Source organism: Pogoniulus pusillus, chromosome 7, assembly GCF_015220805.1.
Source record: "Pogoniulus pusillus isolate bPogPus1 chromosome 7, bPogPus1.pri, whole genome shotgun sequence".
NCBI classification, from domain to species: domain Eukaryota; kingdom Metazoa; phylum Chordata; class Aves; order Piciformes; family Lybiidae; genus Pogoniulus; species Pogoniulus pusillus.
The window spans coordinates 40,566,652-40,579,506 of record NC_087270.1 but is presented as its reverse complement, the minus strand read 5'-3'; the positions used below and the strand labels follow the sequence as shown (position 1 = coordinate 40,579,506).

The 12,855-nt window shown below is 56.7% G+C and overlaps 2 protein-coding genes across 2 annotated transcripts; one reads left to right on the top strand and one right to left on the bottom strand.

Annotated features, from left to right (window-relative positions):
- Positions 1-805: 805 nt before the first annotated feature.
- Positions 806-3,107, bottom strand: LOC135177174 (small basic protein 1-like). Its single transcript, XM_064146819.1, has 2 exons — positions 2,914-3,107; positions 806-1,051 (listed from the first exon to the last, which is right to left on the bottom strand). Exons 1-2 carry the CDS (start codon positions 2,969-2,971, stop codon positions 921-923), a joined length of 189 nt encoding a protein of 62 aa, XP_064002889.1. The 5' UTR covers positions 2,972-3,107; the 3' UTR covers positions 806-920.
- A 5,432-nt stretch (positions 3,108-8,539) lies between these two features.
- Positions 8,540-9,648, top strand: LOC135177173 (cygnin-like). Its single transcript, XM_064146817.1, has 2 exons — positions 8,540-8,631; positions 9,448-9,648. The coding sequence occupies exons 1-2, from the start codon at positions 8,574-8,576 to the stop codon at positions 9,576-9,578; spliced, it is 189 nt and encodes a 62-aa protein (XP_064002887.1). The 5' UTR covers positions 8,540-8,573; the 3' UTR covers positions 9,579-9,648.
- The last annotated feature ends 3,207 nt before the right edge of the window (positions 9,649-12,855 follow it).

The following is a 12,855-nucleotide window of genomic DNA, read 5'->3' as shown; positions in this document are numbered from 1 at the left end:
AACTTGCAAAAGGCAGAGAAAGCTCTTAAAATAAGCTTGGTTTTTTTTATTTAGACATGAGGAAGAGGAAGGCTGATGAAGAGCTTGCAGGGCAGGAGATGGTCAGAGCAGTGAAGTCAATACAAGCTAAGGCCACTCCATAGAAGCTGAATTAAATCCCTGCAGCTGTGCTGCTCACCTTGCAAGACAGGAGGGAGGTCTTGATGCTGACCTCTCCTTTGTGGGAACTCATCAAAGGACTCAAATATAAAGGAGGCAGAAGACAGCAAACAAGGAGTGCTGTGTCCAGTTCTGGGCTCCTCAATTCAAGAGAGATGCTGAGGTACTTCAATGATCTCTGATCACGTTGGGTGCTTCTGTGCTCCACAGCCTCCCTGGGCAACCTGTGCCAGGGTCTCACCACCCTCACTGCAAGCAATTTCTGCCTAACATCCAGTTTCAATCTCCCCTCTGCCACTTCAAACCCATTCCTCCTCCTCCTTACATTACCAGACCTTGCCAGTAGTCCCTCCCCAGCCCTCCTGTAGCCCCCTTCAGATCCTGGAAGGCCACTCCAAGGTCTCCTGGAAGCCTTCTCCTCTCCAGGCTGCAGAGCCCTAACTCTCTCAGCCTGTGCTCAGAGCAGAGCTGCTGCAGCCCTCTCAGCATCTTGGTGGCCTCTTCTGGACTGGCTCCAACACTTCCATGTCCTTCTTGTGCTGGAGGCTCCAGAACTGCACCCAGGACTCCAGGTGGAGTTCTGCTGTAGAACCTCTCCTGGTGCTCCCCACCCCAGCATGTGAATGAATCACACAGCACACAGAAGTCAGATCTGCCTCTATTTACTTCACAACACTGAAGGTCTGCATCACAAAATGAGCACAGGGCTGGGAGCCCCTCCATGAGTGCTGCTCTTCCTCCACAGCTGGGCCCTGTCACAGTCATCTTCCCTTTTTGGGTGGGGGGATGCAGCAGTACATCTTCCCGCAGGTGTGGCTGAAGGTCCACTCGTCTCTTTTGGCACACAAGTGGGCACAGTACCCATCACAAGCACCCTTATACTGCCCACACCCTGTGATGAGAGGGACAGAGAGATGGGTTAGAAAACCAAATGACAGAGGTTGTAGGAGGGCAGAGCTCCTAAAGTTACCTACTCATTGACTCCAGGGTGGCACTGATGCACAGGACCTCTGTGTTAGACTCACACAGGATTTAAATGATATAGAAGCATAGAACCATAGAATCAAGCAGGTTGGAAGAGAGCTCCAAGCTCAGTCAGTCCAACCTAGCACCCAGCCCTGGCCAGTCAACCAGACCATGGCACTAAGTGCCCCAGCCAGGCTTGGCTTCAACACCTCCAGGCACACAGACTCCACCACCTCCCTGGGCAGCCCATTCCAATGCCAATCACTCTCTCTGACAACAACTTCCTAACAACATCCAGCCTAGACCTCCCCTGGCACAACTTGAGGCTCTGTCCCCTTGTTCTCTTGCTGCTTGCCTGGCAGCAGAGCCCAACCCCACCTGGCTACAGCCTCCCTGCAGGCAGCTGCAGACAGCAATGAGCTCTGCCTTGAGCCTCCTCTGCTGCAGGCTGCACCCCCCCAGCTCCCTCAGCCTCTTCTCACAGGGCTCTGCTCCAGGCCTCTCATACAATCATAGGATCGGTCAGGGTTGGAAGGGACCACAAGGAGCAGCCAGTTCCAAGCCCCCTGCCATGCCCAGGGACACCCTACCCTAGAGCAGGCTGCACACAGCCTCAGCCAGCCTGGCCTCAAACACCTCCAGCCATGGGGCCTCAACCACCTCCCTGGGCAACCCATTCCAGCCTCTCACCACTCTCCTGCTCAACAACTTCCTCCTCACCTCCACTCTCACTCTCCCCACCTCCAGCTTTGCTCCATTCCCCCCAGTCCTGCCTCCCTGACAGCCTCAAAAGTCCCTCCCCAGCAGCTTTTTTGTAGCCCCCTTCAGATCCTGGAAGGCCACAAGAAGGTCACCTGGGAGCCTCCTCTGCTCCAGCCTGCACAGCCCCAACTCTTTCGGTCTGTCCTCAGTATGCAGATGTGGTGCTCAGTGACCTGGTTTGGTGATGGTCTTGGCAGTGCTGGGTTGATGTTTGGACTCAATGATCTGACAGGTCTTACCCAACCTGAATGACTCAATGATGCTGTGGTGGGACCCTTGCCTTCTGTTGCCACTGAGCTGGGGGACTGCTGGACCAAGCTGGGGAGGGGCCTGGAGCACAGTCCTGTGAGGAGAGGCTGAGGGAGCTGGGGGTGTGCAGCCTGCAGCAGAGGAGGCTCAGGGCAGAGCTCATTGCTGCCTGCAGCTGCCTGCAGGGAGGCTGTAGCCAGGTGGGGTTGGGCTCTGCTGCCAGGCAAGCAGCAACAGAAGAAGGGGACAGTGTCAAGTTGTGGCAGGGCAGGTCTAGGCTGGATGTTAGGAGGAAGTTCCTGGCAGAGAGAGTGATTGGCATTGGAATGGGCTGCCCAGGGAGGTGGTGGAATAGCCATCCCTGAAGGTGTTGAAGCCAAGCCTGGCTGGGGCACTCAGTGCCATGGTCTGGTTGGTTGGGCAGGGCTGGGTGCTAGGTTGGACTGGCTGAGCTTGGAGCTCTCTTCCAGCCTGCTGCATTCTGTGGACACTTAGGTGCCATCTCTCCACCAACATCAGGGCTGCAGCTTGCTGGCAAGATGCCTTTCACAACAGACAGGCACATGCAGTGTGGAACTCAGCTCCCCCCAAAGCTGAAGCTGAATTGGGTGAATCATCAAAGCCAGCTTCAAGCAGCTGATCTGCACTGCCATAGCTGGGGGAGGCAAAGCAGCTCACTCCACCCCGAGGTGTAAAGGCTGGAGAGGGAGCAGGCAAACGCAGCCCCAGCCCTGGGTTTAGCCTCACTTTCTCTGCCCTCATGCAGGGTTGCCTTACCTGGGCTGGCCAAGGAGAAAAGCAGGAGCGTAGCAAACACCCAGCAGAGCAGCCTCATGCCTGGAGGCCAGGCGAGATCTCAGCAGGCTGGGAGCAGGGAGGGTCGCAGGTGGCTGCAGGAGGCGCCTGGGAGGCTCTGGGTTTTATAGAGGGACTGCAGGCACAGGGAGGGCAGCAGAGGAGCAGCCTGAGCAAATCCCCCTCCCGGCAGGTGCTGTGTGCCTGCTGCTGTGGGCAGTGTCACCCTGACCCGCTGCTCCTGCTCACAAAGAGCAGCCACGGCCCTGTGCCAGGGGGCTTCTCCTCACCCCTCACCAGCTGCATCCACCCACCCGGGCAGACAACAGCAATATCTCCTCCCCGAGAGCCGGCTGCCAGCTCTCCACTGGCACCAACCTGCCCTGCTGGCCAGGGGCTGCCAGCTCTCCACTGGCACCAACCTGCCCTGCTGGCCAGGGGCTGCCAGCTCTCCACTGGCACCAACCTGCCCTGCTGCCCAGGGGCTGCCAGCTCTCCACTGGCACCAAAGTGCCCTGCTGGCCAGGAGCTGCCAGCTCTCCACTGGCACCAACCTGCCCTGCTGGCCAGAGGGCTGCCAGCTCTCCACTGGCACCAACGTGCCCTGCTGCCCAGGGGCTGCCAGCTCTCCACTGGCACCAACGTGCCCTGCTGGCCAGAGGGCTGCCAGCTCTCCACTGGCACCAACCTGCCCTGCTGCCCAGGGGCTGCCAGCTCTCCACTGGCACCAACCTGCCCTGCTGCCCAGGGGCTGCCAGCTCTCCACTGGCACCAACCTGCCCTGCTGCCCAGGGGCTGCCAGAGCTCCACTGGCACCAACCTGCCCTGCTGGCCAGAGGGCTGCCAGCTCTCCACTGGCACCAACGTGCCCTGCTGGCCAGAGGGCTGCCAGCTCTCCACTGGCACCAACGTGCCCTGCTGGCCAGGGGGCTGCCAGCTCTCCACTGGCACCAAAGTGCCCTGCTGGCCAGGGGCTGCCAGCTCTCCACTGGCACCAACCTGCCCTGCTGCTCAGGGGGCTGCCAGCTCTCCACTGGCACCAACGTGCCCTGCTGGCCAGGGGGCTGCCAGCTCTCCACTGGCACCAACCTGCCCTGCTGGCCAGGGGCTGCCAGCTCTCCACTGGCACCAACGTGCCCTGCTGGCCAGGGGCTGCCAGCTCTCCACTGGCACCAACGTGCCCTGCTGCCCAGAGGGCTGCCAGCTCTCCACTGGCACCAACCTGCCCTGCTGCCCAGGGGCTGCCAGCTCTCCACTGGCACCAACGTGCCCTGATGCCCAGGGGCTGCCAGCTCTCCACTGGCACCAAAGTGCCCTGCAGGCCAGGGGGCTGCCAGCTCTCCACTGGCACCAAAGTGCCCTGCTGGCCAGGGGCTGCCAGCTCTCCACTGGCACCAAAGTGCCCTGCTGGCCAGAGGGCTGCCAGCTCTCCACTGGCACCAACGTGCCCTGCTGGCCAGGGGGCTGCCAGCTCTCCACTGGCACCAACGTGCCCTGCAGGCCAGGGGGCTGCCAGCTCTCCACTGGCACCAACCTGCCCTGCTGGCCAGGGGGCTGCCAGCTCTCCACTGGCACCAACGTGCCCTGCAGGCCAGGGGGCTGCCAGCTCTCCACTGGCACCAACGTGCCCTGCTGGCCAGGGGGCTGCCAGCTCTCCACTGGCACCAACCTGCCCTGCTGCCCAGGGGCTGCCAGCTCTCCACTGGCACCAACCTGCCCTGCTGCCCAGGGGCTGCCAGCTCTCCACTGGCACCAAAGTGCCCTGCTGGCCAGAGGGCTGCCAGCTCTCCACTGGCACCAACGTGCCCTGCTGGGTTCTTTATAACCCCCTTTTAAGTACTGAAAGCCATGATAAGGTCTCCCTGAAGCCTTCTCTTCTCCAGGCTGAACAACCTCAACTGTCTCAGGCTGTCTTCCTAGCAGAGGTGTTCCAGCCCTCTGCTCACAAATGAGAATCACAGAACCATAGGATCAAGCAGGTTGGAAGAGAGCTCCAAGCTCAGCCAGCCCAACCTAGCACCCAGCCCTGGCCAAGCAACCAGACCATGGCACTAAGTGCCCCAGCCAGGCTTGGCTGCAACACCTCCAGGCACAGAGACTCCACCACCTCCCTGGGCAGCCCATTCCAATGCCAATCACTCTCTCTGCCAGGAGCTTCCTCCTCACATCCAGCCTAGACCTCCCCTGCCACAACTTGACACTCTGTCCCCTTGTTCTGCTGCTGCTTGCCTGGCAGCAGAGCCCAACCCCACCTGGCTACAGCCTCCCTGCAGGCTGAAGTTGAAAGGGGCTGCAAAGCATCAGATGACAGGATTAACATTCCAGTGGATCTGCTCTTGCTTAAAGAGATAACAAAGAAAACCTTAATTCAGTGGCAGGGGAAGGCTGCTCTCTGCTCTACAGGCAGGAATGGCTACCTAGAGAATACAGAACAAGGAGTTTCTGCCTGCCTGCCAGCTCTGCAGGGAAACTTGGGGTTGCAGGCACAAGTGAGCAATGTTATGGCGTTGGGAAACCAGCACCAATTGTCCTCCATGGGCAAACAAAAGCTGAGCTCCTAAAGCACAGGACGTACACACTGCACCCTGCAGCCCTTTCAAGTGCCTTCATCCAGCTTTGTGCTCCAAGGAAGCACTCAAAGGGCTTAAGGGCTCTGAAAATGACAGGGAATCATGATATGACCTTTGGGGGAAGACTGAAGTGAGTGGGATAGTGATGACCAGGAAAAAGAAGACATGGCAAAGACAAAAGTCCTTGATCCATGAAAAGCAACACCTGGGAAAGCTGTGGTTTGTTCCTGGGGGCCAGGTCAAAGAGTCACAGAATGATGGGGATTGGAAGTGGCCTCTGGAGATCACCAAGCCCAAGCCCCCCCTGCCACAGCAGGGTGACCCAAAGCAGGTTGCACAGGATCACATCCAGACAGGTTTTGAATCTCTCCAGAGAAGGAGACTCCACAACCTCTCTGGGCAGCCTGTGCCAGGGCTCCATCATCCTCACAGGGGAAAAGAAATGTATTGCCCTGTGCTGAGGTGGAGTTTCCTCTGCTCCAGCTCTGCCCCTGTCCTGTCACTGGGCACCACAGGAAATAGGCTGGCCCCATGCTCTTGGACCCCACCCTTTAGATCAGAGAATCAGAGAATCAAGCAGGCTGGAAGAGAGCTCCAAGCTCAGCCAGCCCAGCCTGGCACCCAGCCCTGCCCAACCAACCAGACCATGGCACTGAGTGCCCCAGCCAGGCTTGGCTTCAACACCTCCAGGCACACAGACTCCACCACCTCCCTGGGCAGCCCATTCCAATGCCAATCACTCTCTCTGACAACAACTTCCTCCTCACAGCCAGCCTAGACCTCCCCTGGCACAGCTTGACACTCTGTCCCCTTGTTCTGTTGCTGCTTGCCTGGCAGCAGAGCCCAACCCCACCTGGCTACAGCCTCCCTGCAGGCAGCTGCAGACAGCAATGAGCTCTGCCCTGAGCCTCCTCTTCTGCAGGCTGCACACCCCCAGCTATTGATCAGCATTGATAAAATCCCCTCTCACAGGCTCACAGATGTCAAGGGTTGGAAGTGACACTAAGAGATCATCCAGTCCAACCCCCCTGCCAGAGCAGGACCACACAATTTAGCTCAGGTCACACAGGAACACATCCAGACAGGCCTTGAAAGGCTCCAGTGGAGGAGACTCCACAGCCTCTCTGGGCAGCCTGTGCCAGGGCTCTGGGACCCTTCCAGGCAAGAAGTTCTCCTTGTGCTGAGCTTTCCTTAAGCTTTTTCTTTTTTTAATGGCAATGTCAGGTTGGGGTTTTTGTTTGTTTGTTTGTTTTGGGTTGGGTTGGGTTGGATGTTTTTCTGGGTTTTATCTGCTGTTTTCCAGGCACCCTCTTATGGTATCCTAAGCCTCCTCCCTAACTGGCTGTAAGGAATTCAGACACATCATTTGTACAGAGTTTAGAAATGTTTTCCAAGTTCTCATCTTTAGTCTAACTGCCACTGAGACAGCAGCAGACATTTTGCTGCCCTCATGCTGAGACTTGCAAGTAGGCTGCAGAGGAGGCAGCAGTGTGCCCAGGTGGGCAGCAGAGCCAATGGCATCCTGGGCTGGCTCAGGAGCAGTGTGGGCAGCAGGACAAGGGAGGTTCTTCTGCCCACCCCTGTGCTCAGCACTGCTCAGGCCACCCCTTGAGTGCTGTGTCCAGTTCTGGGCTCCTCCATTCAAGAGAGATGTTGAGGTGCTGGAAGGTGTCCAGAGAAGGGCAGCAAGGCTGGGGAGGGGCCTGGAGCAGAGCCCTGTGAGGAGAGGCTGAGGGAGCTGGGGGTGTGCAGCCTGCAGCAGAGGAGGCTCAGGGCAGAGCTCATTGCTGCCTGCAGCTGCCTGCAGGGAGGCTGTAGCCAGGTGGGGTTGGGCTTTTCTCCCTGGCACCCAGCAACAGAACAAGGGGTCAGTGTCAAGCTGTGCCAGGGCAGGTCTAGGCTGGATGTTGTTAGGAAGTTGTTGTCAGAGAGAGTGATTGGCATTGGAATGGGCTGCCCAGGGAGGTGGTGGAGTCTCTGTGCCTGGAGGTGTTGCAGCCAAGCCTGGCTGGGGCACTTAGTGCCATGGTCTGGTTGCTTGTTGAGGGCTGGGGGATAGATTGGCCTGGCTGAGCTTGGAGCTCTCTTCCAGCCTGCTTGGTTCTATGATTCTATGATTCTATGATTCTGTGATTCTATGATCCATCTGCTGCCTTTTGCAGGTGCAGGGTTGAGGATATTCCCTAATTTTGGATCATCATCAGCTTCTGTCCCTTCACCAGTTGCCTTTTTTTTTTCACTCCCCATCCCCTGTCCCCCCCTGTCTGTTTATAAATCCATTAAAGAGCCCAGTGATCTGTGGTTGGAAAAGTTCCTTTGCAGGGCTCTGCTCAGGTTTGAAAGCCCAGGAGGGGGTTGTGAGGAGCAGGTGATGATCAAAGTGCAGCTGGCTTAGCAGGAGCTCCCAGCCCCAGTGCTCCTGCCCATGGCTGAGTGGAGTGAAAGGGCACAACAAAAGATGCTACAGTGGCCAGGAGCTTTGCTCCATTGATCAGAGGAATGTTGTAGATGTGGTCCTCCTCAGAGATGGAGCTGGGAACAGAGGTCTCTTCCCAGCCAACAGTGCATCCCTCATGGGGATGAATCTGGACAATGGAGGCAGAGTTATCTGTGTGCCCTGGCCACAACTCAGCCTGAGCCCAAGTGCCAGAGGTTGGGAAAGAAAGGCCTGGAAGGCTGTGATAGGGATCTTGTTCCCCACTCCCCATTGTGCCTGCAGATCCCCATCAGGTCCCTGTGACCCATCAGCTGGCTCTGCTGCTGATAACCACTTTTCATCTGTGCTCTCATCAAAGCCAGTGTGTTGAAATCCTACTTGCTGCTGGGGTGAGGAGGTGGCTGCCAGCCCACTTGGGTGCACATGGGGAACTCTGGTTCTTGTGCCATCACTGCAAGTCCAGGGATAAAGAGATTTGGACTCATTCCCACTCTCTCCTCACCATCCTCCACTCAGCAGGGAAGTGCTCTATAAAAACCAGCAGCTTCAGCCTCCCTGTATGCCACATCCTCCCTTCCAGCTCTCTCTGAGACTCCTCTCTCCAGCCTTGCAGAGATCCCAGCTCAACTCCAGCCATGAGGTTCCTCTACCTTGTCTTTGCTGTCTTCCTACTGGTCTCCCTGGCCACCCCAGGTAAGATGGAGAATAGGGTGAGAGGAGCTGACACCAGCTGAGATTCTTTTAAACTAACCTTACCTCTTTAAAATGCAATCACTAATATGGAGGAGGCTGCTAAAAGCTGGCCAGGACTTCTTTCCAGGGACAGTGAAATAAGGACCAACCCCAGACAGACCTGTGGGCATTGAGTCCAGCAGCAGTGAGTTTGCAGATGACACCAAGCTAGGAGCAGGTGTGGAGCTGTTGGAGCGTAGCAGAGCCCTGCAGAGGGACCTGGCCAGGCTGCATGGGTGGGCAGAGGCCAAGGGGATGAGACTGAACAAGGCCAAGTGCAGGGTTCTGCACTTTGGCCACAACAACCCCAAGCAGCACTGCAGGCTGGGGCCAGAGTGGCTGAGAGCAGCCAGGCAGAGAGGGAGCTGGGGGTGCTGGGAGAGAGGAGCTGAAGAGGAGGCAGCAGTGCCCAGGTGGTCAGCAGAGCCAATGGCATCCTGGGCTGGCTCAGGAGCAGTGTGGGCAGCAGCACAAGGGAGGTTCTTGTGCCCCTGTGCTCAGCACTGCTCAGGCCACAGCTTGAGTGCTGTGTCCAGTTCTGGGCTCCTCCATTCAAGAGAGATGTTGAGGTGCTGGAAGGTGTTGAGAGAAGGGCAGCAAGGCTGGGGAGGGGCTGGGGGTTTGGAACTAGATGATTCTTGTGGTCCCTTCCAACCCTGACTGAATCTATGATTCTGACCACAGTTGCACTCACAGTTGGAGGTAACAAAAGGGCATTGCAGAGGGCCACAGAGGCACCTATCCTCTCCTGACCCCTCTCTCTCTGTCTCCTTGCAGGATATGGGCACGTAAAGTACTGCCACAGCGTTGGGTACTGCTCCACCAAATGCTCCAAGGTGGATGTGTGGTCCACTTCCTCTGACTGCAAGTACTACTGCTGCATCCCACCCATCTGGAAGGGGAAATAGGAGCCAAAGAGGAAGCACCTGGGGAAGAAGAGCCATCGTGGTGGCTCTGGGAGCAGCTTCTCAACTCTCTAACCCAATTGTCATCCCCTCCTTGCAATAATTAAAAAAGAGGGGGAAAAAAAGTAGAAGTAACTCTGTGTGTGTGTGTGTCTGGTGTGGGTTTTTGTGTCCCCATGGCTCCACACAGAGCATTAGGACAGGCTCTGGATCTCCCCACCTCCAGCTTTGCTCCATTCCCCCCAGTCCTGTTACTCCCTCACAGCCTCAAAAGTCCCTCCCCAGCTTTTTTGTAGCCCACTTCAGATCCTGGAAGGCCACCAGAAGGTCACCTGGGAGCCTCCTCTGCTCCAGCCTGCACAGCCCCAACTCTTTCAGTCTGTGCTCACAGCAGAGCTGCTGCAGCCTCTGAGCATCCTCCTGGCCCTTCTCTGGACACTCTCCAACATCTCCACAGCCCTCTTGTAATACGAGCTCCAGACCTGGATGCACCTGGCATAACAGGAAGCCTTCACCTCCTACATGTGCTAGGGGACAGGAGCTCAGTTCCAGGTGTGGTGACCTACAGTGGTGGTCTTTCAGTCCATGCAAGCTGAGCAGTCAGGCAGGTGGTGCCACGGCAGCATGCACAGCCTCACTCTGCTTTCTCCTGCAGGTGTTGTTCAGTTGGTGCATATTGGGGAGCTCCTGGGGGTCTGAGCTCATGCAAGAGGAGATTTCCAGGACAGTGACTACAAACAGGATGCTCACTTAGCACTTTGGAGTGAGCCGCCCAGGGAGGTGGTGGAGTCTCTGTGCCTGGAGGTGTTGAAGCCAAGCCTGGTTGGGGCACTTAGTGCCATGGTCTGGTTGACTGGACAGGGCTGGGTGCTAGGTTGGGCTGGCTGAGCTTGGAGCTCTCTCCCAACCTGCTTGATTCTATGATTCTATACATGGCTGGCAGCTATAGAACCATGGGTGGCCATCACCCTCTAGACACACAGCTGGAGAGCAGCTGGGACATCTCAGATATGTACCCAAGATGCCAGAGTGGCTGAGCTTGGAGGTCTCTTCCAACCTGCTTGATTCTGTGATTCTATTTTCTGATCTAGGAGAGTAAGAGAAAATTGGAAGATTTCAGGAGGTCTCAAATGGTGCTGTCTGCATTCAGGCAACTGCACTGAGGCCCAGATGACTTCAGCCTGCTGTCCTCACCTTCAGGCAGTCAGAATGTTTTTGCAGGGAAGCTTATTCCAAATTCATAACAACTTGCACATCCAGTGCCACAGCACTTCACATTCTAGTAGAGGGTCTAGGTCCTGGCATGCAGATGGGAAGGCTTTGGTCTGCATAAGACCAGTCATAGGATCACAGGCTCACAGGATGTCAGGGGTTGGAAGGGACCCAAGGTTGTCATCCAGTCCAACCCCCTGCCAGAGCAGGACCCACAATCTAACACAGATCACAGAGGAACACATCCAAACAGGCCTGGAAAGGCTCCACAGAAGGAGACTGCATAACCTCTCTGGGCAGCCTGTGCCAGGGCTCTGGGACCCTTACAGCCAAGAAGTTCCCCCTTGTGCTGAGCTGGAACCTCCTGTGCTGCAGCTTCCATCCACTGCTGCTTGTCCTATCCCAGGGAGCAGTGAGCAGAGCCTGTCCCCACTCCTGACCCCCAGCCCTCAGATATTGAAAAACATTGATTCAATCCCCTCTCAGTCTTCTCCTCTCCAGACTAAGCAGTCCCAGGTCCCTCAGCCTCTCCTCACCAGGCAGTGCTCCAGCCCCCTCATCATCCTCACAGCCCTCTGCTGGATGCTCTCAGGTCTTTGTTTTGGAAGGGAGGAAGAAGAGATTGCAGACTGGTTGCTGTTACACTGCCTACCACAGCCACCCCTGCAAGCCACCAGCAAGTCCTCCTGAGCAGGGACTGGTAGCCCAAGCTGCTCAAAAGCTTTGGCAGTCAGACTGAGTGGGAGCCCAGCTCCCAAGGGAGAGTCACCTGTAGAGGCCACATGAGATCTCTTCAAAGAGCCTGTGCCAAATGGGCACACAGTGGCCAGAGAGTCAGGTGGCCACTGGGTTGGAGTGACATAACATCCCCACTCAGCAGCAAACAATGTGTCCCTGCACAGCAGGCAAGTCATGCTCCTCCTTAGCACTGTCCTCTCTGCCTATAAATACCAGGATCTCCATCCTTCCACTCAGCAAACTCAAGACCTCTCTGCAAGGCTTCACCCCACACCTGCTGTGCTCCAGCCATGAAGTTCATCTATGTTGTGTTTGCTGTTTTTCTCATGGCCTTGATGGCCACCCCAGGTGAGATGGCAAATGATAGGGAGCAGGATGAGACATAAGAGAGAATCACGAAGGAACTAAGGTGGAAAAAAGACTTTTCCAGGCAAGTAGGTGTGGGTATCCACCTGGAGTGCTGCAGCCAGGTCTGGAGCACCCAACACAAGAGGGATGTGGAGATGCTGGAGTGTGTCCAGAGCAGGGCCAGGAGGATGCTCAGAGGGCTGCAGCAGCTCTGCTGTGAGCACAGACTGAAAGAGTTGGGGCTGTGCAGGCTGGAGCAGAGGAGGCTCCCAGGGGACCTTCTTGTGGCCTGCGAGGATCTGAAGGGGGCTACAAAAAAGCTGGGGAGGGACTTTTGAGGCTGTCAGGGAGTGACTGGGGGGAATGGAGCAAAGCTGGAGTTGGGGAGAGTCAGAGTGGAGGTGAGGAGGAAGTTGTTGAGCAGGAGAGTGGTGAGAGGCTGGAATGGGTTGCCCAGGGAGGTGGTTGAGGCCCCATGGCTGGAGGTGTTTGAGGCCAGGCTGTGTGAGGCTGTGTGCAGCCTGCTCTAGGGTAGGGTGTCCCTGGGCATGGCAGGGGGCTTGGAACTGGCTGCTCCTTGTGGTCCATTCCAACCCTGACTGATTCTATGATTCTAAGGTTTTGGCTGGGTTCAGCTGGTGAGACTTCTGCACTGGAATCACATCATCCTACATGTAGACATCCAGCATTTGGGGTTCTCCATTTGAACTGGGCATCCTCATCTCCATTTGAACTGGGCATCCTCATCTCCATTTGAACTGGGCATCATCTTAAGAGAGTGACCTCTTAAATTCATCATGGTAGCTGGGCATGAGCAGATAGGACCATAGCAATTCAGTTCACCTGGAGCTGAGCACCCAGGGTGTGACTGCAGAGGTAAATTCATCAGTGGCAGCACTGAGGTCTCAGCTTGACATTTGAACCAAGTCTTCCAGCCCATGTAATTGGCAGCAGTGTCTTTGGCTCACTCTTGCCCTTGGCC

Coding starts and splice junctions, on each gene's coding strand:
- LOC135177174 (XM_064146819.1), bottom strand. CDS start 2,971: ATGAGGCTGCTCTGCTGGGTGTTTGCTACGCTCCTGCTTTTCTCCTTG. Junction 1,052..2,913: donor TTTCTCCTTGGCCAGCCCAG/GTAAGGCAACCC, acceptor CTCTCATCACAG/GGTGTGGGCAGTATAAGGGT.
- LOC135177173 (XM_064146817.1), top strand. CDS start 8,574: ATGAGGTTCCTCTACCTTGTCTTTGCTGTCTTCCTACTGGTCTCCCTG. Junction 8,632..9,447: donor GGTCTCCCTGGCCACCCCAG/GTAAGATGGAGA, acceptor GTCTCCTTGCAG/GATATGGGCACGTAAAGTAC.